Genomic DNA, 25,314 nt, shown 5'->3' with positions numbered 1-25,314 from the left:
ATTAGGAACCTTCAAGACTTGATTTGATGTTATTTTATAGGGATAGGTTGGATAGGATTGGCGAGCTTTGTTGGGCTGAATTGTCTGTTCTCGTCAATATTTTATCTAATGTTTCTAATGTTTTAAAGATGCACAAGGACTAGAAGCGCAGAATTTTGACTTTGTGCTGTCTGTATTGAGGCCAGAGATGGCAATTGGGACATTCAAAAGGATGGACAGGAAGGTTAAGAGAATGCAGGGGTGAACCAAAATAGCCTTTCTCCAATCAATAATTGTTTCCAAAAAATTGATTTCATTTTTATAGCTATCCAAAAGCTTGAACTGATATGATACTGGTTGAAATACAATTTATTTTCCTGCTCTGTACCAAACTTTGTTTCACAGTTATTTAAATTTTTTGGTTGGTTTTGAACATCTGGGAATGTCCTGAATGACCATCTCAGAACATTTTTAATAAATATAGATCTTTTATGCACTTATACATTTTTTATCATAAGGAATCTGAAGTTGGTGTTAATTTTTGAATTCAGTAAGTATTTAAAGTGATTAAAATGTATTTGTGCAGTTACAGCACCATTTTGTTTACTCTAGGATTTGGCCATAGGTTTGCCAACAGGTTTGCAAAACATTTATGCAACAGGTTAAAAGAATAGCTCCGGCATCTATCTCCTCTCCAAACATTATAGATAGAAACTACTTTTTGTTAGCACCTCTCTGTTTATAAGTTTCTCTTGTTAAGGATTCTCTGGAGTGTTGTGTGCAGTTCTGGTCAGCACATTACAAAAAAGACAAAGCAGCACTTGAAGCTGTGTAGAGGAGAGCAACCAAGTGTATGCCAGTACTTACATACATGGTATACTTTGACTGACTTAGAGAACTAAACTTGTTTACTCTGAAGAAGGAGACTGCATTGGGGACATAATCCAGGTCTTCAAAATACTCAAAGGGATTGATCACGATCCAGCAGAATTCTTTTAACTTAACAGTGAATCATGTAATTGAGGACACCAGCGGAAATTAAAGGGAAGCACATTTAGGTCAGAAGCCAGGAAGCATTTCTTTATGCAAAGAGTTGTGGAGATCTAGAACAAACTACTGTCATTGAAGCAGAAACCTTTAGAACCTTTAAGAAGTATCCGAATAAGATTTTGGGACATTAGGTAAACAAACAAGTCCAATGGATTAAATGGTCTCCTCGTGTTTGTCAAATTTCTTACATTTCTATGATCTTTTGGCTTTGAAAGTTTGACTACAATTTTTGAAAAATGTTGTAGTTACAACAATATCTTTATATTCCCAGTCACTACTTTGTTTTATTTTTTGACTATGTTTAATCTCCTGGTCCAACACCTTTTTAAAATTGCTAGCTCTCCACCTCTACAAGAACAGTTTATGCATGGGTGCCACCATTTTGAATAGATGATGCTAAGATGTGGTCAGTGGTGGACCGTGCATTTCACACCTAGGCCTTCAGTAGTGCTCCGTCTGAATCAACCCGCCCCTCAAAAACTAATTTATGGTTATAAAAACCATGTTAATATGCAGAAATACAGTATAAAGAGCCGTTGCATCGCAGATAGATAACTCCTGTAGCCACAATAAATGCCTTTATTGAATAGACAAACCAGGGGTGAACAAGTTCCTTTCTACTGCAGCTACAGCCCGTGACACACATAAAATACATCAATAATAACTCATAAACTTGCATTATTATTTAGGAAAATCGCAACATTTTACTCACCAAAAATTCAGATTATTTGTAAACAAAATCCATCCTCCTCTCTTTCCTCAAAAACAGTTCAATTACTCTGTCGTACAGATTATTTGTGCGCTTCAGTTCCATCACGAAGTCCCTTTCTATCGCCATCGAAGCTAATGCTGAAAGTCGAACCTGCCCTGTCGTATTTCTGGCATAAGTTTTAATTCGCTTTAGGGCTGAAAATGTCCGCTTGACAGAAGCAGTGGACACGGGAATGGTCACCGCCAAACATACCAATGTGTACAGCTGCCCCATGATGCTCTCATTCAGATTTTTCTATTACACCATCCGCACCATCCTATCCAATCAACGGGTCTGAATACAGTGACGTTGTCGTACGCCTGCTAGAGGGCCCTAGTGAAACCAACTCAAAATCTGATTGGTTGAAGCAACAGTTTAATCGACATTTATTTTGTGTTAGAGGGCCTGCAGAATGGATTGTGAAGGCCTCTGGGCAGACTTCTCTGACTTTGACCCTGCCTGACAACAAATGATGGCTGAAATGTGATTGGTTAAATGCTTTAATATGAAAATACATATCTGGAAGCAGCACAACCATCGGAAAAGCAATGAAAGGAAGCGGACAGACTATTTGGAATTATTTAATAAGTATTCATGGACAAAATATAATTAACATCAGTTTGTGATTCAGATATTTTTTTAGGCCAGCAGAGAAGACCTTGCAGGCCCTGACGGCCCGCCACTGGATGTGGTTGCAGATTGCTTGGCCAAGTCCCCTTGAAGTCATCTCATGTGATATCATCCATGATTGATGCCCGAGATTTCTTCTATGTGAATTACCAATCAAGACTTATAGCGAGTCTTATTTGACTATGATTTTGCCTAGTATTCTCATGCCTGATTTTCTTGATCTTCTGTTTTTGACTCTTCCTACATTTAAGATTATGATCCGTCTCCTGATTCTTTTTTGCCAGCTTCTCGTTGAAGCATAGACAATTGAATTTAAAAACGGCGATGTGATCTGACTATGCTGTGATACTATGGCATTTTTTAGGGGATTTTTTTTTTCTCATCCTTTTTCCTAATGGCTATAAATGGATAATGTGTACTGCAGGCTGTCATCTTAAAGTGTGTGTGCGATGGCATCGTATGTCCTGCTCACATAACGTGTGTCATAATAGCATTTCAGCACCTGTGTCTAAACTTTACAAAATGCTGTCACTCATGAAAAAAAAAGATGGCATGAAAAGTAATAATATAAATTCAAATTAAAAAGTGAGATTATTTCAGAACCTTCTCGAATGAATAATAACCAAAAGATGCTTCTAAACTGGGACATAAATTCTTCACAATTGTGCAATTTCAGATTCATATAAAAGATCGCTGCTGTTGGGTCTTAGTGTCCACTTTGTTCAGCTAAGCCCTGCTGTTCACCTCTGTGCCGAAGGCTCAACTGAACGAATCTACAGAAAAAGGCGTCTCTAGACATGGACATCTTTAACGAGATTAATGACATTACAGGGTGTGATAATTATATTTGATTATAATTGATCCTGCAGCACAGTTTGTTGGTTTCAAGTCAATTGTTCAGAAAGACAATTTATACAGTACATAAAAGCTTACTTTAATTTGAAAATCTGTCATTTTTAATTATGATATATAAAAAACTTTACTTACATAAGTGTACAAATCTGTCTTTTCTTAAATACTTTAGAAAACACATTTCCTGCAGACTGACAATAAATGGTAGATGCTGAATGATTCTTTGTGAGTAATATTTTTCTTTTCTTCACTTGATGCCATTAATTTCTCTGTAACTAAATACAAACAAGAAAGACTGTTAGCCATGCAACACAGAAATAAGACTTAACTGTTGTGCTCTGTTAACGTTTTATGGAGGCCCAAGTGTTAGTCATTTGTTCAGTTTGGCATGAACCTTAGTGCTAGAAGAATGGTCAGGTATCAAGCATTTTAATGAGCTCTCACATCTCAAGCAGATAATTACAGAGAAGCTGCATTAGCTCTTTCTTAACAGAAGTCCCTTAATGACCTAGACGGAGGTTGAATGCTGAGTGGATGTGTCTGGAGGTGCTGGCTAGAAGAATCGCAGCAGACGTATCTGGAAAAGATCAAATGAAAATGAATATTTCATAGAAACTGATTTCAGTGGTAAAAATGACATCATGCCTAGGGCTATATCTCATTTCACATCTTCTGGCTAAAATATTCCAGGCTCACAAAACAGGTGACACTTATTGCAGCTGTGTTGTTCCCTCAGGTTGTGATTTTGGAGAGCTTCCATTGCCTTTACATAAAGAGCATCTGTTTTGTGTCTCCAGCAATATCCATAAACTAAAGTGCCTTTCTTGTATTTACCCAAACACTATCACTGTACAGCTGCTTAGTGCATTACAGGATGTGTACCGTCTTTATTAAAGATGCAATGCTGAAAAAAAAAGAGATATTTAATAGAATATTTTACTTGTAGCAGAGACCACACTGAGGTTTTCCATTCATTTACAAGTCACCAGAATCCAGTCAAGCAGTTATTTAATTTGGAAGAAAATCAAATTTTTACATCCATGGGGTATTTTCCTAGTAAATACAGAGAAATGCAATTTAAAAAATAAAGATTAAAAACCATTAAGTCTCTTAGTTTCATCTTTTCACTGATTGTTGTCAATCTTCTTGCAACTGGTTCCAGCTGCAGAAGAGCATCAGTTTCAGTTATTACAATTCTAAGAATTACACTCCTATTGCTCTGAGCAGAACTTTTTATTTTAAAGAACCAAACTGAAGTGATGGACAGAAAGGTATTGCCTTACTGTATACCAATTAGGACAGCCAACCTAAATAATCAACCCCGCGGTTCATCAGGAATGGTAATGGGTAAAACAGGCAAGTTATGATTCTCATATAGTTTTCTGAATCTGACATTAAATTTGTTTTGTAGACCATTTTGTAATTGCAAAACATGACAATCACCAAAAGGAGTATTTTGGAAATTTTATATTTTTTTTTTCCAGCGGAAAACTGCTTCCTAAAGCATCACTTCTGTGTTTACCTGCGTTGTTTTCTGAAACTGCATAAGGCAGCTGTAAAGTAATAGTGTTTGGGTAAATACAAGAAAGGCACTTAAGTTTATGGATATTGCTATACACAAGACAGATGCTCTTTATGTAAAAGCAATGGAAGCTCTTCATACCACACTAGTAAAATCAAATCTATTTATGCTTCCTGTTCATATTACCATGAAGGAGTGCAGTATGTTTTTTAAAAATGTGCCATGCTTCTTATTATCTCATGAAGATACACCAAAAAAAAAAACCACTGTGCACATTACTAGGATTCCTTCACAGAAACACTTACTACACCCAAAGCTGCTACTGCTAACCCCTTGCTAATATCTTTATTTGAAAACTAACAGTGTCCGATCAGGGGAAGCATGAATGTGAGTGAGAGAATAAAAGTGAGTAAAACAAAAAAAAGCACTAACTTTTACAAGTACCATATATTTACACTGGCTGTTACAGACTCAAATCAAATGTATGTTTTTATTACATAATAGTAATAATATTAGCTGCTCACAACTCAAAATACAGGTACTCGTCGACATACGACCTATGCAAGTTACGACTGTTCGACTTTACGACGCGTTTGACTGTTTCCCCCGCCAGCTGTTGGCAGCGCCAGTTTCCCGCACTCTCAAGTCTCGCTACGCAGCAGTAAAAATATACGCAGCAGTGTTGCCCCACGTGTGTTTGTGTCTTGTTGTTTTGGCAATTTTCGATAATAATATAACCCTAACATATAACCCTATAATATTAACACTAATAGCAGCTTTCTACTCAAAACGGCAAACTTGAGAAGCTGCCAGCATCAAACCCAGAAGCTCTTGATTGGGCAGTTCTTAGGATTGCACTACGCAAGCAGTCGCATCAACTGCTTACCGCAACCTGCTTTCTTTTTTCTTCTTGAATAAAAGCGCACTTGTTCTGTTATACTTGTACTTGTGAAAGTGTTTATTTGATATTTGGACTTCAGGCTTCACACCAGTCATTCTCAGTCACACACACCACTCACATCCACATCCACAGTTATCCCAGTCTCGTTCGTGCACAAGTTTTATATACAATCATCACATTCAAATGTTAACAGTTCCCACACACAACTGCTGACTCCCAATCAAGAGCTTCTGGGTTCGATGCTAGCAGCTTCTCGAGTTTACCGCTTTGAGTAGAGAGCTGCTGTTATTGTTAATATTATACAATAAAAACATACATTTGATTTACGTCTGTAACAACCATTGTAAATTTATAGTGCTTGTCAAAGTTAGCGTTCACGCTCGCCCCGATCTGACACTGCTCTTTTCAAATAAAGACGCGCTATAACAGAGGTGAACTCAGATCAGAGAAAACAGAAGCCCTCCCCGCAAGAAATGTCGACTCACAGTGTATGAATGGCGTATGGAAGAAGTGTGTTAAGCGTTATGTAAATACTTTTGCTGGATTTAACAGTGAACAAGAACTTGATGAGATTCGTGAAGAAATAGTGAAACTGTCAAAAGACCTTTCATTGGAATGTGAAATGGAAGATGTCGAGGAGTTGCTAGACCGGGAATCAGGTGAACTTATGAATGAAGAGCTGATAGAATTGGAAGAAGAAAGAGTGGCGGAAGAAGAAACAAGAGAATTGGAGTAAGACGAAGAGGAGGAGGTGCCACAAACAATGTTCACCACAAAGGGATTGTCAGAAGATTTATCTACTGAATAAACTCCTCACTCATTTTGAAAAAATGGACCCAAATATTGAACGATTTGCGAGGATTAAACGGATGGCACGCAACACATTTCGTCCTTATTGCGAAATTTATGAAGAGAAAAAAAAAACAAACAATTCAGACGAAGCTCACTATGTTTATGAAAAGAGCAACTCCTCCCATCACCCCGTCCGCAGCCTCGCCTGATCTGATGAAGGCGATATTGACAACCCGCAGCCAAGCACCAGTGGTGCCAGGAATTAAATGTACAGTACAGTATTTCTTGTTTTGTACGTTTTCCACATATTAAACAAATTGTACTGTAGTATGCTGTGTTTGTCTTAGAAAGTAAGAAAATGTTGATAAAATATTACTTTAAGATGATTACAACATTATTACCCAGTCTAATATTCTTACCTTAAATTAACATAGGCCGACTTACGTCCAGATCGACTTACAACCAGTCAGTCGGAACCAATCGCGGTCGTAAGTCGACAAGTACCTGTACTAAATGCATCGAGAACCATGGCTTAAGCCAGTGACCACTTAATTATGAGACAACAGTTCTTACTTCTGCACCAGCCAAGCAGATGACCCCGCCCTCGTATCGACTGATATTTGGGCTTCAGTTTTTACACATTGACTGCAACATGTGAATTGAACAATTTCTTTAATGTTTTTGAATAAAAGAGCACTTGTTTTGTTATACCTTTTGTGAAAGTGTTTATTTGATATTTGGACTTCAGTCTTCACGCATTTTACACTGCACATCAACATTTTGTCATTATTACTATAACATGAAAAAATTTCTGTTTTAGCTATGTGTTCATTTGTTGCCTTGCATTTCCACTCTTCCTACATTTACACAGATTTTTGCAGACACTGAACACACATGAAATGTATGTATTCCAAATAACAATATATTATTTACTCTATACAATTCCAAACACCTAACTCCCAGATACACAGACTGCAGCTCTGAGAATTTTGTGTCCGACTTCAACTGCCTCGATGTGGGATGAGTGAGAAGGCTGCCTGCTGCCAGTGCTGATTGACACATTTGCAAAACAAAGGCGCTGACGAAGAGGTGCACCGGAATTTAAGATGGCGTGCATTACAAGTGTTTTTGCAGGCTTCACGGATTCTAGTGTTAATTTAGACCCCATAAAAGCTGAAAAATTATATCATGTGTTGGACAAGTAATCATGTTGTTATGTTGTGTTTCCGGTTTTATTATTATTACTATTATTATTTGCTTATTTGGCTGACTCCTTTATCCAGAGCAACTTACAACATTTGAGATTATATAAGATGGCAGTGCAGTTAAAGTATTGCCTAAAGTTTTTTATAAAATAAAGGAAAGACTTTGATAAAGAAAAATGTGTTCAAGCAATCCCCCAGTTCAAAAATTCCTGGCATCGATATAAATTTAATGTTACATATGAATCTTGAGAACTCCTGTAAATTTGGTACATTGAAGTCTTGTGTTTTGACCAAGCCAACATCAGACTGCACTTATGTAATGTCCCAAAAAATCTCTGACACTATATTTAAGATCCAGGCAGGAATAACAGGCAGTCTTTTGTATACTTCGGTGTGATGAACTAACTTTAAATATGTAAAGAGAGAGGATTTGCAGAACTTTATTGTCTGTGTTCTGTTGTTAGCATTGCTTTGCCCACTGAGTGCAAGTCATGAATCCACTTTGGACTTTGTTTAGTGGGAACTAATCTTAACATGTCAAATGTGTCATGTTAAGAGGATGAATTCAGGTGGTCTTTTTTATTTTTAAAAAATGGTCCAATGTCATAAATCAGGGTAAGAATCTTTTCATTTCCATAAAGCAGAGACAAAGTCGGGACACAGCAGTAGTCAAAAAACTCGGGAAAGCAAAAGTAATGAAAGGAGGAATACAAAAGCAAAGAACAAAAAAACTAACAAGCAAAACACAAGAATACAAAGACAAACAAAATGTTTGACCATCCGCCAAAGGGTTTGCTCCTGTTTTAATTTGCCCATGTCACATGATTGTCATATGGTCTGTGCCACTTATTTACACAACCAGATGCACAGAGACAGGAGAAAGCAACAAGTGGATTTGGGGCCAGAAACTGGGCTCTGAGTAATGTTCACATTCTTTTACTGGTGATGTGAACTTCACTGAGACATTAAAACGTTGGATAAATGAAATGTTGTGTCAATCTGTCCTCATACAGGGATGTCACAGAGAAAGAATGGTGTCTCTTCAGGGGAGAACCCACTGTTTCTAACAATAACAGTAATATCGAGTCAATGATAAATGATGGCTTGTTTCTGGCCACCGTACAAGAAAATCTGGTGAGTAACTTTTTGCAGCAGTTTCTGGAAATTACAGAATTCTGTATTCTCAAATCATGCACTCAGAAGATCTATGGTCTAAAACAGGGGTTCCCAACTCCAGTCCTGGAGGGCCGCAGTGGCTGCAGGTTTTCATTCTAACCCTTTTCTTCATTAGTGACCTGATTTTGCTGCTAATTAACTTCTTTTGAATTCATTTTATTTGTCTTGCTCTTGAAGATTCAGACCCTTTGTTTCTTTTTCCTTAATTAGCAGCCAAACAATAATGAGATACAAAATGAGTCAAAACAGGACCAGCAAACTGTGACCATCATACAATATTTGAAAATAGAGAAAGGTGAAGGTCTCAGAAATGCTGATCTGCTTTTAGAAAAGAGAAAATCCACAATTTCGGAAATGTCTGCTATTGCACAATGAGAGCAGCAACAAGCCATGGAATTAAAGAACGAATTTAATTAACGACAAGACCCAGCATCTCATTAAGCAACTGGTTGGAGTGAAATTGGTTGGAGTTTGAGGCTCTAACTTAGTTGGTCTTCTGTTGGCTCACTCACTTCACATTTCACTTCTGTTTGGGTGCCATTTAAGGAAAGAAATGAAGCAATTCAGAGGAACAATGAAGAAATTCAGGGGAACATTTCTTAAAAACCAAGTCAATTAAAATGAATTCGTAAGAAGTTAATTAGCAGTAAAAACAGATCACTAATTAAGAAAAGGGTTAGAATGAAAATCTGCAGCCCACCAGGACTGGAGTTGGGCACCACTGGTCTAAAATAATCACCAGTTTCAGATTTATATACTGTACAAGCAAATTTTTGGAAATTTTTGTTTTCTTCTATTGCTTTCCAAAATTTTCGACTTGTAAAACTTTACCTCCAGTCAGAATGCTAGAGATGTTCAAAGGCATTTGCACTATAAAATACAACATATAAACCAGAAGGTAATCGTTGTTGTAGACAGGGCTTTACAGCTAAAACATAATGTTAACTTCATCTTTTTTGGCTGATTCTGTTGGGGGTCACAACAGATCATCCTTTTCCATATCTTCCTGTCCTCTGCGTCTTGCTCCATTACACCCATCATCTTCATGTCCTCTCTCACCACATCCATAAACCTGCACTTAGGCCTTCCTCTTTTCCTCTTACTTGGCAGCTCCATCATTAACATCCTTCTCCCAATGTACCCAGCATCTCTGCTCTGCACATGTCCAAAACCAATACAATCTCGCTTCTCTGACTTTGTCTCTCAAACATCCAGCCTGAGCTGAACCTCTAATATACTCATATATGATCCCTGATGTAATCCCTCAACTACCTTCAATGTATTCTGTCACTCCTATTGCAGACCTCACCTCCGTCACAAATCCTTGGTACATATCCTGTACCACTCTTACATACTTCTCTGCCACTCCCAACTTCCTCATACAGTATCACAACTCCTCTCTTGACACTCTGCTTTCTCTAAATCCACAAAGACACAATGCAACTCCTTTTGGCCTTCTCTGTACTTCTCCATCAACACCCTCAAAGCAAACATTGCATCTGTAGTTCTCTTTCCCAGCATTAAACTATACTTCTGCTCACTAATCATCACCTCCCTTCTTAACCTAGCTTCCAATACTCTATCCCATAACTTCATGCTGTGGCTTATCAATTTTATCCCTCTATAGTTACTACAGTTCTGCATATCTCTCTTATTCTTAAAAATCAGTCCCAGTGGACTACTTCTCCACTCTCCAGTCATCCTCTCACTTTCCAAGATTGTATTAAACAATTGTGTTAAAACCTCCACTGCCATATCTGCTAAACACCTCCATGCTTCCACAGGTGTGTCTTCTGGCCCTGCAGCCTTTCCATTCTTCATCCTCTTCGTAGCTGTTCTTACTTCCCCCGTGCTAATCCGTTGCACTTCCTGATTCACTATCTCCTCATCATCCAACTTTCTCTCTCTCTCTGTCTCTCTGTCTTTATTCATCAGCCTCACAAAGTACTCTTTCCATCTGTTCAACACACTCTCCTCACTTGTGAGTACGTTTCCATCTTTATCCTTTATCACCCTAGCCCAGGGGTAGGCAACGTCGGTCCTGGTGAGCCGCAGTATGTGCAGGTTTTTGTTCCAACCCAGTTCCTTAATGAGAACTCAATTATTGCTGATGAAGCACATATTGCTTAAGTGACATTTTGAGGCTTCATTTTAGTGGTCTCGCTTGTTAAGGTTCTCCAACCTTAATTGCTTATTTCAATCTTAAACTGCTGCATTCAGTGTTTTAATTGCTCCTTATTAGCAATAAGATGTAAAAGACAAAGCAGCCAGCAGTTCTCCAGCTAGCTTTTTTCCAATTACATCTGTGTGTGTTCATCATGCACTGTTTGATTTAATAAAACACTTAATAGAAAAATGTGACAGACTGAAAATGATCTGTTTTAGGCTTCATATCATTTGGATGATATCTTTGGAAAGGAAAAAAATCTACGATATAAGAGCCTTACATTGCACAGACTAACAAGCCATAAAATTAAATAAGGTCTGAGATTGGCAATGATTGGTTTCTAATTAAGCAATTGGGTTGGAATGAAAACCTGTAGCCACTGCGGCTCACCAGGACCGACGTTGCCTACCCCTGCCTAGCCAATCGGTACAGGTCCTTTTCTACATCTTTAGTGTCCATCCTTTCATACAGATCATCATACGCCTTTTGTTTAGCTTTGACCACCTCTCTCTTCATCTTATGCATTATCTCCTTGTTTTCCTGTCTACTTTCTGTATCTCTCTGACTATCACACTTCTTCTATGACAACCTCTTCCTCTGTATACTCTGTGTACTTCTCCATTCCACCACCAGGTTTTCTTATCCTCCTCCTTCTGTCCAGATGTCACACCAAGTACGCTTCTTGCTGCCACCCTTACTCTTCTGCTGTAGTTTCCCAGCTGTCTGGTAACTCTTCACTGTCTTACCTCCTCCCTGAACTCAAACTTACAATCTTCCTTTTTCAACTTCCACCATTTGATCCTTGGCTCTGTCCTCAGTCTCCTCCACTTCTTGATCTCCAATGTCATCCTACAGATCAACATTCTATGCTGCCTAGCTACGCTTTCCCCTACCACCACTTTATAGTCCCCTTCAGACTGACCCTCCTGCATAGGAGATAATCCACCTGTGTGCATCTTCTCCAGTCTTGTACGTCACCCTGTGTTCATCTCTCTTCTTAAAATACGTATTCACCACAGCCATGTTCATCCTTTTTGCAAAATCCAGTGCCATCTGACCTTCTTCATTCCTCTCCTTGACACCATACCTACCCATCACCTCCTCATCTCCTCTGTTCACTTCATCAACATATCTGTTGAAATCTGCTCCAATCACGTGTCCTCACATGTTTAATTATTAGCAATATAGATTATTTTAATGAAGTTAAAGTTTTATCTGTATAATATAATAAACATGTTTTGCTGCATTTCATCTTAAAAATGATATCGCCATCATATGTAAATACGTGCTTTATAAAGTGGCTCAGGTTGTGCAATATTATAACTGTAGTGCAAGTTTACAGTGAGGTAATTGTACTTATAAGTACAAACAGTTCTATAAGGAGCACTTGTTGGACTGATTGAGTGCGTTTATAGTTCTTGGGATGAAACTGTTTCTGAACTGCGAGGTCCGTGCAGGAAAGGCTTTGAAGCGTTTGCCATGTGAGAGCAGTTCAAATAGGCAGCATGGCTGAGGCAGCGTGTGCTTGATGCTGCATACTGATAATTCTCTTTCTGATCAGTTGCTGTAGATCTGTAATTCCCAACTCAGATACAATGATATAAATACTGCGAGTGGTGCAGTGAGAGTAATATGGAAAAAGATGATATGCTGTGGCAACCCCTAACGGGAGCAGCTGAAAGAAGAAAAAGAAGGTGCAGTGAGAGTAACAATGCTAAAGCAGCTATGGTGTGAATTTCCCATTGGGATTAATAAAGTATCTATCTATCTATCTATCTATCTATCTATCTATCTATCTATCTATCTATCTATCTATCTATCTATCTATCTATCTATCTATCTATCTATCTATCTATCTATCTATCTATCTATCTATCTATCTATCTATCTATCTATCTATCTATCTATCTATCTATCTATCTATCTATCTATGGTATTTGGAATACTTTGGCTATTCCCTGGACTATTATATTGTTACAGGTTAACTAAAATCAGATGCCTTAAACTAATAAACAATATGCAGTTAGTTTCAGTGTATATGATAAAGCCGCATCAGGGATGTGGATCTAAAAAAGAAAGGGTAACGACACAGGAACAGTAGCACTGCTTTGACGCTGGGTGACGCCAGTTTGCAAAACCGAGTGGAGAACTTCCGTACGCCAGGGTTGGAGCTACCGTGAAAATTTGCGTGGCTTTACGCCAAGTTTAGGTTTTATACATCACCATTTGAGCATGGAAACGTTCGTACGCAACATTTTTGTGCGTACGCACCATTTATACATGAGGCCCCTGGCCTTACTCCCCTTCCATTTAGTCTTTTGCAAACACAATATATCAACCTTCCTTCTCTCCATCATATCAGCTAACTCTCTCCCCTTTAATTGTCCTACTCTCACTTCCACTCTCTTAACCTTCCTCTTCTCCCCCTGTCTCGGACATTCCTTCCCCCTCTTCTTCAGCTTCTTTGGCCAGTTTCCCCCAGCACCCTGATAACTAAAAGTACTGGTGGTGGCCATTGTTAACCCGGGCCCGACCGATCCAGTATGGAAATCTGCATTGTTGAGCTTGCAAAATTTTACATAGGATACCCTTCCTGACGTAACCCTCCCTATTTATCCGGGCTTGGCCCCAGCACAAAGAAACATACTGATTTGTGCATTACCTATGGCTGGATTCTAAAACATAATGTTAACACAGAATGGAAACAAAACCTGAGCAGTTCAACCTTGTCCCAAAGGTACTCAAAAGGATATCAGTGTTCCTTGGTACACACTGTACCATCCCAGAGCATTGGGTGAATATACGTGCAGTTTTGTGGTCAGCATTACCGTTTACCAAAAGTCACTGTCAAGTGACCAGTGTATCATGTGACCAGAAAAGGGCACAGCAACAATAAACAATATGGCCACCTTCATTGTGTGGTGACACAATAATACACAAGTAAACAATTTTAAAAATGCAACTAAAAAGCTCCAAGAAACCCATGATACTAACTCATGACAAAAGTTATTTAGTGTGTGACACTATTCAGCTGCTTATAAGGATATGTGTTTTGATGGTTAATTAGGTTGTTCTATACCATCATATAATCCCATAACAAAGGGCACTCTCAGTTGACAGATGTGTTATCAGACATAGCTACTCTTATGTCATACCCTTAAAGGCCTTGATTTGTGGTAGCAGAGATTGATTGGAACGGACATTTGGACATTAATTCGTTGATTTTCTTTACATTTTTTGCTCTGCATGAAAGTATTACTGTTGTTACCTGCAGGTGTAAACACGTTGGACATTTTTTGTGTTCCTAGGATGATGCATCATTATCAAGTCCAGTAGGAGACAAGAAGCCATTGGAGTACTACTATGACATGCCTAAAAACTTCAGGGAAGCTCTGGTATTTATTTACCAATTATTTTGGTGTTGGGATATGCTAAGTTTTCATGGTGCCATGACATCGTGTTCACCATTGCTTTTTAAATGGGAGTTTAAGATTACTTCGGAATACATTCCCTTTAGCACAACTGCTTTTGAAGCATTGCTTGTCTATTTTGAAAAGTCAAACTTTTATCTGCATTGTATAAACACTTTAGCAGAGCTGGACCCATCCAAAATAAATGCTCATTTAGAGTATTGAACACTTTCAAAAATGCATTACCCAGAAACTAAGAATCATGACCTTGTAGTATATACCAAACTGTATTCTTATTGTTCATTTTTTTCCAGCTTTTGGTACATGAGTAAATAAGGGAATGCATTATGTCTGCCGTGCTATCCATTGATGATGATATGCTATAAAGAATCTGGGATGAATTAGGCTTCAGGATTGACATGTGGCATGTGGCACAAGGGGGTACATATTGAGCATTTGTAAAATCAAAAAAAAAATCAGTGTTTCTTATAATTTGGTGTAGAACACATGCCTTAATTCATGGATACTGCATAATACATTTTTAAAAATGTTTAGTTCTTTTTGAATCACTGTGTTGATCCATGTAGTTCATCCCACTTACAGACATGTGTGACCCTGGTTCCTGTGTGCTCTGCTAAATGATGACATCTTAGCCAAAAAAGTGAGCCAACACTTCTTTAGCTATGTAGGTCTTACCTTCTAAGACGCTCTCCACAGGGCATTTTCTCTTGCGGAGTACAAATCACACCTTTTGTGTTACGTCTTCCACTAGAAAATGCACAATAAAAGGAATGGAGGTGAGCAGCAGAGGAAACGTGAAGAAAAATAGCCAAAAATAGTCATCCAATCCTTCATCAGTCCAATACATTAACCAAATATCTTTTCTGAGAAAATAGTAGTCTGATACTGAAATGTAAATCCCACACACTAACCACATCTGCACAGAGAATTTCTCCATTTTCATCAGTAAATTCAGATGACCAGGAACTGCCGGATGCCAAATTTTTTTCCCATTAAAACAATGGTGTCAAACGCTACACACCTGTGGGAGACATGGCATTGCAATGCTGTGGTAAAATTGAGCAACAATAAGAACAGAGTAAAGCATACAACATGAAATGATTCAGGTAAATTTTTTTTTATTAAAATTAGGAGAGATCATAAGATATAAGAATCTCTTAAAGCTACTTTGAAAAGGTCTTAAAACAGTCAAGAGTGGGATCATTTCCAGTGGCTACTGACGAGGTAATTGTTGTTGAGAAAGAAATACAAACATGATGAAAATGGGTTTATTTTCCTCCTAAAAGAGATACAGTATAAAGCAAGCCCAGATCATGCACACCCAGTCCAGCCTGCATTAGACAACTACCTGACGACTTTGGCCTGGCTAGGTCAAAAGTGGTGAGAACTAGCTTAACAATTCAAAACAAAATGAATGTGCCAAAATATATCAAAAGGCCCTGTCAGGAAGGGGATGACAACAAACTCCCTGCTTGTAAACAGAAGGTCAACAAAAAATCTTTATCAAGGAATAATTTATATAACTAAATACAATAAATGGAGAAAAATGCTCAAAAGAGCAAAAAGATTTGCCTGAAAGGCAATTCAAAGCAATCACGTCCCAATACATGACTTCCACAAGCAAACAAACAGGCAGAAAATCCAGTAACCAGCAAAACAAGAATAAATAATAATAATAATAATAATAATAATAATAAAACTTACAAAAAGACCTATTTAAAACATGTTCAACTTTTACAGTAGTGAAACATGAGGATATAATAGAGCAGGGATTCCCAAACTATTTTGGGCAAGAGACCCCTTTTCCAAAATGAACTGATACCTCAGACTCCCATAGCCAAATTACTTTAAAAATTCTATCTCTAGTTTTTTTCCTATTGATACAAAATACTTACCAATTTAAAAGCTTTGCGGTTGGTTAAGTGAGTAAACTTGACATCATTTTCTCATCAAAATTTAACAAAATAAATAGACATAAAATTCAGTAAATATCAAGTGTAATTAATAATTATTAATATAAATTACGTAAAAATACTTAAGTAGGTAATTATTTTTTGAAAAAAAACATTTAAATCGCAAAGTAAAGATAAAAAAATAAAAAATTCAGTGTGATGGATGAACCTGGTGACTTTCTACTAATCTAGCTAAATCTGGTTCAATATTGGTGAGTTGCAGCCTTAAATCTCCGCGTTCGTTGATTTTCAAACAGTTTCTTTGTTTTGTCAAAATGTTTGTAACCACACTGAAGCCTTTTTCGACTAGGTATGATGATGGAAAAGCGATAAGGTATTTTTCAGCAATGTTCCACAATGCAGGATACTGTGTTTCAATGTTGCGCTGCAACCAGAACTTCTGATAGCCTTGGTTGAAGTTCTGCTTAAGCTCCTCGTCTGTGCTGATGGTGATCAACTCTTCTTGCATTATCACATTAGCTTCTTCCATGGCTGTGATATTGTACGGATTTATTATCCATTGAGGAATTTGTAAATTTAAGAGATCCTCAAACCTCTTAGTAAAATCCTTGTGTAATGCGTCCAAGTGAGTGACATATGATAAAATAACATCGTCTTGAAGCATTTCTGGTAATTTTGACAAATGCGGAAACTGTGAATATTCTTTTCTGCTTAAATTTTGTTTATAAAGGATAAGTTTACCCACAAAGGCCGATATTATTGATTTTGTTTTAATCAAGTTGAGATCGTCACCCTGCAGCTGCAAATTAACTTTGTTAAACATACCAAAGATATCAGTCAAGTAATAAATATCTGTTTTACAATTGTTCAGATTTTCTTTCAAATTCGGATCTTTTTCTTGTAAAAACTCCAACACAGATTCAAAAATAGTTGAAAATCTTGCTAAGCAGAGCCTCTTGATAGCCAGCGAACTTCAGTGTGCAGAAGTAACCGAGTAAAGACTTCGTCGTTTTCCTCACATAGCTGAGCAAATAACCGAGAGTTCAAAGAATTGCTTCGAATCTTGTTGACAGCATTTATAACATATTGTAAAGACTGGTGCAATCTAGGACACAGATTTTTTGCTACTAAATGCTGTCTGTGAATCACGCAGTGAATGACCAGTACCTCAGGCAGTTGTCGCTTTAAGTGAGCTATAAAACCTCGATGACGACCAACCATAGATGGTGCACCATCAGTCGCAACAGAAACAATGTTCTTCCATGGAATAGCTTTGTCGGTAAAAAAACGTTCCACGGCCTGAAAAATCGATTCTCCTCTGGTATCAGTCTCTAAATATGTAGCAAAAAGCAGTTCTTGGCACATATTTTCATCTTTAATATATCGAACATATCCTAACAACAGAGATTCATTGCTGGGTAATGTAGACTCGTCCAACTGGAGAGAGAATCTGTTGGTCTGTAAGAAATTGCATAAAATGTTTTCCACGTCGCGACCCATCTCGTCTATTTGTCTCTGAATGGTGTTATTGCTCAAAGGAATTCTCTTTATAATATCATGTGCGGGCTTGTGCAATACATTGTTGAGGACCTCCGCAATGGCTGGTAAAATAAGCTGCTCTCCAATTGTGTGGGGTTTCCCCGACTTCGCTATTAGTAAAGATATATTATAGGACGCTCGTAAACCATCAACGTCTTGCATAGATGATGACGCAAACATCGATCTTATGGGTGGCCTTTTCTCTAGTTTTTCTTTAAGTGCTTGAAAGAATGACAAGAGCTTACTTTTTTGTCAGCATGTACTCTTGATAAGTGGTCCTCCATTTTTGAAGGCTTCATGGCATCGTTACTGAATACTTTTTCACATATGAGACACATCGGCAAGTGTTGATTTGATAGAGATAGAATAAATCCAAACTTCAAGTAGTCCAAACTGTATTGTCTGCATTTTTTTTTCGTGTCTGCCATCATAAAACTTGCAGTAAACTTGCAAATCAAAAAAAAATATATGTTTAAGAAACTACTTAAAAAAACAATAATAAAACGCGCGTAGGTAACTAAGCACTTTGTAAATTCTTTTTCAATCACTTTATTTTAATTCACTTTATTTAACTATGTAATCACTTTGTAATCTCTTGAAATAAATTAGTAGATGAGTGTATTATCATTCAAGCTCCAACGAATTTCAAAACGCAAATGAATTTTCAACCTAAGTGCAAGCTTGTTCCATCCATCCATTTTCCAACCCGCTGAATCCGAACACAGGGTCACGGGGGTCTGCTGGAGCCAATCCCAGCCAACACAGGGCACAAGGCAGGAACCGATCCCGGGCAGGGTGCCAACCCACCGCAGAGTGCAAGCTTGTTATATAGTAAAATATCAGGAACATGTTTGGACATGAACTTGATCATGATTTCGTTCGTGTTAAATCGCGTATATGTGTCAAATACAGAACAAGTCAAAACGTGCCCGAAAGACTTATACGCTCGAACTCATTATCTTGCATGAACTTGTCCACGCTTATTGACTTGCCGAGTTTTTCATCTTGTACGAATTTGTGCACGCTTATCGACTTGTTGAGTTTTTTAAAAGTACAACAATGATACTTCCTACTAAAATATTAGTCATTCTTATAACAAGTTGGTACACGTAACACAACTTATACAGTATCTTGAAAGTTTCAAATAAGAACTTGTGTTAATTAATAGGGGTCGATTTTTAGACCTCGTCGACCCCCAAAATCAGTTTTCATTTATGTCGACCCCTGGGAAATCTATTTCGACCCCAAGGGGTCGATATCGACCACTTTGGGAACCTCTGTAATAGAGGGTATAGATGGGAGAGACCTGAGTCAAAGGAAGAAGTAAAGGGGACAGAATGGTTTATGTGCTCACTTTTATTAATAAAACAGTTAAAAATATATATTACTCTGCTCATTAGAAGAAAGCTGGGTTGTTACTAGATTTAAACAAGTGGACTCAGCAAATGGGGCGGCACGGTGGCGCAGTGGTAGCACTGCTGCCTCGCAGTTAGGAGACCCGGGTTCGCTTCCCGGGTCCTCCCTGCGTGGAGTTTGCATGTTCTCCCCGTGTCTGCGTGGGTTTCCTCCGGGCGCTCCGGTTTCCTCCCACAGTCCAAAGACATGCAGGTTAGGTGGATTGGTGATTCTAATTGGTGATTGGCGATTGGCCCTAGTGTGTGCTTGGTGTGTGGGTGTGTTTGTGTGTGTCCTGCGGTGGGTTGGCACCCTGCCCAGGATTGGTTCCCTGCCTTGTGCCCTGTGTTGGCTGGGATTGGCTCCAACAGACCCCCGTGACCCTGTGTTCGGAGTCAGCGGGTTGGAAAATGGATGGATGGATGGACTCAGCAAATGCATGGTTGATTAGTTCTTATCGTGATCCCATTTGAAACAAATATCTGGGTAAGAAAAGTTTAATTCATAGTACCCTTTACAATAAAGGGGCTCCTAGCACTGTTCACAGTTCAGTAGAAGTTTCTCTTAATGTAACGTAACATTCTCCAAACTACTTAATCTAATTCAGAGTTGTGCGAGAAGTCTACACATAACCCAGAAGTACTGGACACAAGACGAGAACAAACCCTAGGTGGGGTCCAGTACATTGCAGGGCTCAGTCACACACGCAGGCTAATTTTGAATCACTGGTTAAGCTGACATACATTCTTTTGGGAGGAATGCTGGTGTACCCAGAGAAAAACTCAGGTAGACACAGGGAGAATATGCAGATCTGCCCAGACATGGTCAGACACTGAAATTGATCAGGTGACAGTGCTAACTAGTCTGCCACCATGACACCCAGAAAGTAGTTGCAGTTAAATATGATTTATAATTCCCTTTTGTAGTTTGACTTTTTTAATTACTTTAAAAAAATGTGATACAATTGAAAGATTCACATTACAGGTCAATATAAAGACAAAGTAGGCATTTGTGTGAAGATGTAAGGGCAAAGGAGAACAAAATCACAAACTGATTATTTTAAAATATGCAGTTTTAAAATCAAACCTAATAATACCAGAATTTGAACAGATGTACACAATATTTTGTGTATTGCAATAAAAACAATTAAGTTTATTGCATCCAGATTTTTTTGTACTGAACCAACACTCCAGTGTTCTCCATTGCAGTTCATGTTTTCCATCAGAATAAAGCAGATTTGATTTCATTTTTTTTAATACTTAAATCCATCTCCATGGGTAATTCCATTATAGATTTCACAGGACCCTTGCAGCCTGAGGCATATTATAGCCTTTTTTATTTAAGACATAATTGTCACTGCAAAACTGGAGGTTTTGTTTTACTTTTAAAAATATTACACATAATCTTATTCCAATGTGGTTGCACGACAAAACCATTCAAAGTATTATAGCCATCCCCTTTTCTTAAACACGCAGTAGATGCTGGCATCAGTATGGTTTGGCACTCCTAAAGGGGAGTCCCGTGGTTTCTAAAGCCCACCATTATGCTTAAGCTTCAATGTAAACATTCAACACTGATCATTTTGACAAATGCTAAAGAAAACCTAAAATGTAGGTCTTATTGTGGAAAAAGTTTCCCAGGAGGCCCATAATCGTGTAGTGATTTGAAGTCTTGGTTTGACTTCCCCATTCTGTTTGCTCATCTCTGGACAGCTCCCTTCTTTTCAGTCATCTGTCTTCTGAAATTTTGTTGTCCTCCTATCACTGACACTCCTAAATTCTACCTGTCATGCATCACCCAGACAATCTTCCTGGAGGAGAAAGGGGAGTTCATGCATATGAAACTTGTCCTCCTTTTCCAGAAGCTTATAAGATCTAAACTCCTGTCTCCTCTCACTCTGCCACAAACAGTTACTCAGAAACAGCGATTCAAAAACCAGCCAGAAGTAGATGGTAAGGTTTGTTTGTGGTAGTTATCTTGCATCCAAAGCAATGTGATACTTCTCATTCAGAAATCCATGTTAGAAATGCCTCCGCACTCTACAGGTCTGGAGTTAGGGCAAAGTGACTTTTGAAAACATAAAACACAACAGCTCTCATCAGTGAAACACATAGTTCTAAAAACTCTTGACTTACAATGCTTAAGAGTCTTTTTATACTTTTCACTTACTTCATATGCATCAGAAAGCTGCTTCTTTCTTTTAAGCAACCAGGTCAAACTCATCCTTTAAAAACATTGTACAGACAATTATCACAAAATGCTAGATATTATAAATAGACAAGAAAGTGAAACATTATAATATTAACAAAACAAGCTTTAGAAAACAAATGCCTTTTGTGCAGGCCTTAATTTAGTTTTTCTTCTGCATGTCTGAGCATACTTTTTTGATTTTGTTTGTGTTTTTGTGGCAGATGACAGTTTTTGGAGTTTTTGAGTTTGAGTATTTTTGGAATGCACATATACAGGTGCTGGTCATAAAATTAGAATATCATGACAAAGTTGATTTATTTCAGTAATTCCATTCAAAAAGTGAAACTTGAATATTAGATTCATTCATTACACACAGACTGATGTATTTCAAATGTTTATTTCTTTTAATGTTGATGATTATAACTGACAACTGATGAAAGTCCCAAATTCAGTATCTCAGAAAATTAGAATATCAATTAAGACCAATGCAAAAAAAGGATTTTTAGAAATGTTGGCAAACTGAAAGGTATGAACATGAAACGTATGAGCATGTGCAGCACTCAATATTTAGCTGGGGCTCCTTTGGCCTGGATTACTGCAGCAATGCGGCGTGGCATGGAGTTGATCAGTCTGTGGCACTGCTCAGGTGTTATGAGAGCCCATGTTGCTCTGATAGTGGCCTTCAGCTCTTCTGAATTGTTGGGTCTGGCGTATTGCATCTTCCTCTTCACAATACCCCATAGATTTTCTATGGGGTTAAGGTCAGGCGAGTTTGCTGGCCAATGAAGAACAGGGATACCATGGTACTTAAACCAGGTACTGGTAGCTTTGGCACTGTGTGCAGGTGCCAGGTCCTGTTGGAAAATGAAATCTGCATCTCCATAAAGTTCGTCAGCAGCAGGAAGCATGAAGTGCTCTAAAACTTCCTGGTAGACGGCTGCGTTGACCTTGGACCTCAGAAAACACAATGGTCCAACACCAGCAGATGACATGGCATCCCAAACCATCACTGACTGTGGAAACTTTACACTAGACCTCACGCAACATGGATTCCGTGCCTCTCCTCTCTTCCTCCAGACTCTGGGACCTTGATTTCCAAAGGAAATGCAAAATTTACTTTTATCAGAGAACATAACTTTGGACCACTCAGCAGCAGTCCAAAGGCAAGATGCTTCTGATGCTGTCTCTTGTTCAAGAGTGGCTTGACACAAGGAATGCGACAGCTGAAACCCATGTCTTGCATACGTCTGTGCGTGGTGGTTCTTGAAGCACTGACTCCAGCTGCAGTCCACTCTTTGTGAATCTCCCCCACATTTTTGAATGGGTTTTGTTTCACAATCCTCTCCAGGGTGCGGTTATCCCTATTGCTTGCACACTTTTTTCTACCACATCTTGTCCTTCCCTTCACCTCTCTATTAATGTGCTTGGACACAGAGCTCTGTGAACAGCCAGCCTCTTTAGCAATGACCTTTTGTGTCTTGCCCTCCTTGTGCAAGGTGTCAATGGTCGTCTTTTGGACAACTGTCAAGTCAGCAGTCTTCCCCATGATTGTGTAGCCTACAGAACTAGACTGAGAGACCATTTAAAGGCTTTTGCAGGTGTTTTGAGTTAATTAGCTGATTAGAGTGTGGCACCAGGTGTCTTCAATATTGAACCTTTTCACAATATTCTAATTTTCCGAGATACTGAATTTGGGACTTTCATTAGTTGTCAGTTATAATCATCAACATTAAAAGAAATAAACATTTGAAATACATCAGTCTGTGTGTAATGAATTAATCTAATATACAAGTTTCACTTTTTGAATGGAATTACTGAAATAAATCAACTTTGTCATGATATTCTAATTTTATGACCAGCACCTGTATTCATAGCTTTTGTTTTGTATTTTACCTGCTAATGTCACACGACAGTATATCAGGTTCATCACTGTGATCTCAGCTGTATTAGATCATTGCTTACATCATGAAGACCATGGCAAAGGGGGTCACTCTGTTCAGTAACACCAGTCAAAATTTATAGTAAATCAGTTCATCCCAACAAAAACCCTTATGGAGGAATTACAAGTCCATCTTGGCTCTGGAACAGTGGACCATTTCTTTCTTTGTGCAGAGATTTGGGGAGGAGTTGTTAAATATGCAATCAAAACTAAAACTAAATGTATTTAAATTGTGTCAAAAACAAAAGTTAAAAAAATTTAAAAAGAAATTGCAAGAGAAACTATTTTTCTCAACCTAAACAAAATGTATTTCAACTGAAACAAATTGAAAACAGTTACTGAGTATGAGACTCTGTCATGGATAAGAAGGCCACCATAAACCGTGTGGCCACACACCTCCATGACTCACATGCACACACTTGTAGGAGACAATCTTCAGAGACACATGGCATTACAGAAATCAGTTCTAAAATGGCTGCCCTAGATGACCCCACCAACATGCAATAAAACTGTGTTAAAGCATAAAACATAAATAGAAACAAAAAAATGCTGGATCTATGAGGTAGTACTGTAGCTCTACCCACAGCAATGTCCAATTTTTATTTTATGTCTTGTTCTGTCATCTTCAGGAAAGCAGACAGCTGGAAACTGAGAACCTGTCTATGAAAATCAACCCCCTGTGAGTATTAAAAAGACTTCTGCCATTTATGTGTCAGTCTTTTTTTCATAAAGATTTGATCAGTTCATTTTAAATAGCTCATTTCATATCAGACTGGCTTAAAACAAACTACACTGCAGAAGTATAAGATACAGCCTCACAAGTAATCTGATCCTAAACTCTTCTCAGCTTGATTATCTAGATTTGTCCTAGGAAAGTCTCTTGTGGCTGCTCTATTTGTATATTAATTTATTTCCAGGCTAATTTATGTCTTTCATTTCATTCCTAGCTAGTTATACTTCCTTGTCTTTGTACCATGTCCATTGACATAAAACTACACCATCAACTTGTGAGTTGTGTTTCCTATAAATTAGCAAAGACATATCTTTTTCTTCAAAACCTGGTCCATTCTGCATTCCCTCCTTCCTGGCTCATTTGGCTAATAGTAGTGAAGACTCTGTCACTGCTGCTGAAAATAATGTGCTGTTTTTTGCACTTGTACTACTTCATCCAAATCTGCTTCTTTTGCAACAAATAATTTTGAGAGGACTTGAACAGCAGTGTTCTCTATTGAAAAATCCCTTAGATCATTGCCTGTTTCTTTCCATCAGAGTTTTTTAAATTGTTTTTCCTCCAATTTAAAGATATTGAGCTTATATACTTCCTATACTTGCTGTTCAATTTGTTGTCCTCATTTGTAAAACTGCCTACAATTATTACCCCCTGGTGATGTCACATTGGCCTTTCAGAGGTGTTCTCCAGTCATTTATGTGATGTTCTCTTATCGTTTACAGCATCTATTTTTCTTTTTGCTCAAGAAAACACTTCCCAGCTATGTCACTGTTGAGAAATTCCAAGTTAAATAAAAAATAGCTGTGATGAAGATAACTAATGAATCAGAGATGAGCATCCGTTTATTACAACAAGCATGAGGGAGCCTGCCATGTGAATAGCTCAATTTATTATCGCAAGATTGCAGAATATCACATAGCAGTTATTTTAAGTAAGTTAGGTTCATTTACGTAACACAGTCAAGAGACACATCACGTTGCATCAATCAGCATACAGATAAATGGTGTAATATTTAACACACCTATATCTTTTATATATTGTACCCCATTGCACTGCTCCTGTTCAGCCATGGAATGAAACACACTCTCTATTTGCTTAAGTGCTTGCTTCTGCAGGATCACCCGCCGGCTGTTATCTGTATCATGTAACTGT

General features: G+C 38.1%; 1 protein-coding gene across 3 annotated transcripts in view; it reads left to right on the top strand.

The window, feature by feature from the left end:
• The window catches only part of LOC114642576 (uncharacterized), a 71,436-nt gene that overhangs the window by 34,108 nt on the left and 12,014 nt on the right, over nt 1–25,314 (top strand). For all 3 annotated transcript variants that reach the window (XM_051922798.1, XM_051922797.1, XM_051922796.1), the window contains one exon: nt 24,062–24,111. In XM_051922798.1, the coding sequence (XP_051778758.1) occupies nt 24,062–24,111 (50 nt within the window). The remainder of the gene's footprint in view (nt 1–24,061; nt 24,112–25,314) is intronic.

This window comes from Erpetoichthys calabaricus, chromosome 2 (genome assembly GCF_900747795.2).
Source record: "Erpetoichthys calabaricus chromosome 2, fErpCal1.3, whole genome shotgun sequence".
NCBI classification, from domain to species: domain Eukaryota; kingdom Metazoa; phylum Chordata; class Cladistia; order Polypteriformes; family Polypteridae; genus Erpetoichthys; species Erpetoichthys calabaricus.
The sequence above is the reverse complement of the archived record's forward strand: the minus strand, read 5'-3'. Positions and strand labels throughout refer to the sequence as shown.